The 2043-nt window shown below is 42.5% G+C and overlaps 2 protein-coding genes across 3 annotated transcripts in view; one reads left to right on the top strand and one right to left on the bottom strand.

Moving 5' to 3' along the window:
* LOC116686444 (oocyte zinc finger protein XlCOF7.1-like) overlaps window positions 1-2043 on the top strand; it is a 588898-nt gene that overhangs the window by 234428 nt on the left and 352427 nt on the right. The window lies entirely within an intron of this gene.
* LOC116686451 (oocyte zinc finger protein XlCOF6-like) overlaps window positions 1-2043 on the bottom strand; it is a 36432-nt gene that overhangs the window by 21531 nt on the left and 12858 nt on the right. Inside the window, exon 4 of one of the 2 annotated variants that reach the window (XM_032511473.1) lies at window positions 1-287. This exon is cut by the window's left edge and continues 436 nt beyond it. The exons of the other annotated variant lie outside the window; for it this stretch is intronic. Coding sequence (XP_032367364.1) covers window positions 1-287 — 287 coding nt within the window. The remainder of the gene's footprint in view (window positions 288-2043) is intronic. 2 annotated transcript variants of the gene reach the window in all.

A 2043-nucleotide genomic window follows, 5' to 3' on the forward strand; every position in this document is an offset into this window, starting at 1 on the left:
TTCCATGTGTTGAGTTTGTCTCTGATGAAGCTGTGAGGACTGAGCTTCATCATCTTCCTTCTTCACAGGGACAGGAGTGAATGGGAACTTGGTGATATCAGCCTCCTCCAGCCCTTGAAGCTGCTCTACCTCCTGACTGCTCCACAGTTCCTCCTGTTCCTCTTTAATGTGTGGGGGGGGCTCTGGCTCCTGCTGGTCCACGCTGGAGCTACACTCCTGCTGCTCAGGGGGAACCTCTTCTTTAACCAACAGCTGTTGAACATCTGCAGGAAACACAGGGACATTACAGAGAAATGTTGTTCATTAATTTAGGAAATACGTAATGAATTATGAAATGTGGAATCTCGTCACACATTTCCACTGACATAGGAAGACAAATCAATACTAGGGCTGGGATAAAAAGATCAATTCTCCAACCAAATTCTATCTTTGAGTGAAATGATAACCAATAATGGAATCCAGATATTGATCTTTTAATATCAGCCTTTTTACCATGGGTATATAAGTAAAACGTCAGCCTCCCCACTAATCAGTTTCACTGAGTTTAAATCAGTTGAGCGGTCAGGGCTTAAAGGTGTGTGGTGGTTGTTAAATGTTTGCAGGGTGGAAATTATCTTGTATGTGTAAACTTTGGCAGGGTAACTGCCCTTTTTTTCAACCTGGACCCCATTTTTCTATGTTGTTGTGTCTAAGTAACTGATGAGAATAACAATCACTGCAGTGTGGAACTAATCATGTTAACTTTATCTTATTTGTACATCAATCAATCAATCAAGTTTATTTGTATAGCCCTTTACAATATCCCAAGTCCCCAAAGTGCTTTACCAAAGCATAAACAATACAAACACATACCGAACACACAATACTAAAAGTGCTGGTGGTGCAGCGCTGCAGGACATTAAAAGCTTCCAAAAGTATAAAAAGGAGCAGGCGATGAGGACACCTGAGACCGTATTGCCCTAGGGGAATTAATGCTAATTTAAAAAAGTGGGTCTTAAGCTTCGTTTAAAAAGGCTAGGTCAGTATTGGTGCGGATGTCGGGGGTAGTTTGTTCCACGTCTGGGAGCAGCGACGGCAAAAGAACGATCGCCCCACTGTTTAAGTCTTGACCTCGGGACCTCTAACAGACGCTGACCCGAGGAGCGCAAGGCTCTGCCACAATCGCGAACAGTTTAAATCTCTCAAGTACGAGGGGGCCAGCCATAAATGGCGTTAAAAACAAACAGCAGGAGTTTAAAACATTCCTAAACGGACTGGAAGCCAGTGGAGTGACGACAGCACAGGGGTATGTGTTCACGTGGACGTGCTTGTTAAAATCGGCAGCACGTCTGCACGAGTTGGAGACGCGAAAATTGATGACTGACTAAGGCCAACGTAAAGGGCGTTGCAGTAGTCCAGTCTTGAGCTGATGAAAGCATGGATTGCCTTCTCAAGATCCTGCCGACTGAGAAAGGACTTGACTTTGGCTAAAAGACGGAGCTGAAAAAAGCTTGCGCTGACAACAGAGCTAATCTGTTTGTCAATGTGTACATGTGTCTTATCTTTTATGATAGTTGTTGTACGTGTCCTTATTGCACCATGGGTCGGAGCAAAAATATTTACAATAGCTCTGTATGCCTGGCACATATTGCAGAATTGACAATTAAGTTGACTTGACTTGAACTCAGATCTACCCTGTCAGTGATCGCTGGGAAGCAACCTGTGAGGAGAAAGCACAAAAGATGACAACGACTTGACCATTAAGTGTCCTAAACACACTGAAAGTCTGCATTTGTGGACTGCTGCTTGTTGTTGTTGGAGTCTCCTTTTTGTGTTTCCTTTGTAATTTATTTCTACATTGTAATGTTCTTTTATGCAGCCCTTTGGTCAGCTGTAGCTGTTTTAATTTGCTCTAGAAATAACATTTACTTACCTAACTCTTGAAATGTTTTCTACACAGAGCAACATGGGTGAAAATAAGAGGTAAAATGGAAATTATGTAATAAATATTTTACTCTTTACCTCCTTGACTGTGTGAAGACTGAGCTTCCTCTTCATCATCTT

Source organism: Etheostoma spectabile, unplaced genomic scaffold (assembly GCF_008692095.1).
Source record: "Etheostoma spectabile isolate EspeVRDwgs_2016 unplaced genomic scaffold, UIUC_Espe_1.0 scaffold378, whole genome shotgun sequence".
Lineage (NCBI taxonomy): Eukaryota > Metazoa > Chordata > Actinopteri > Perciformes > Percidae > Etheostoma > Etheostoma spectabile.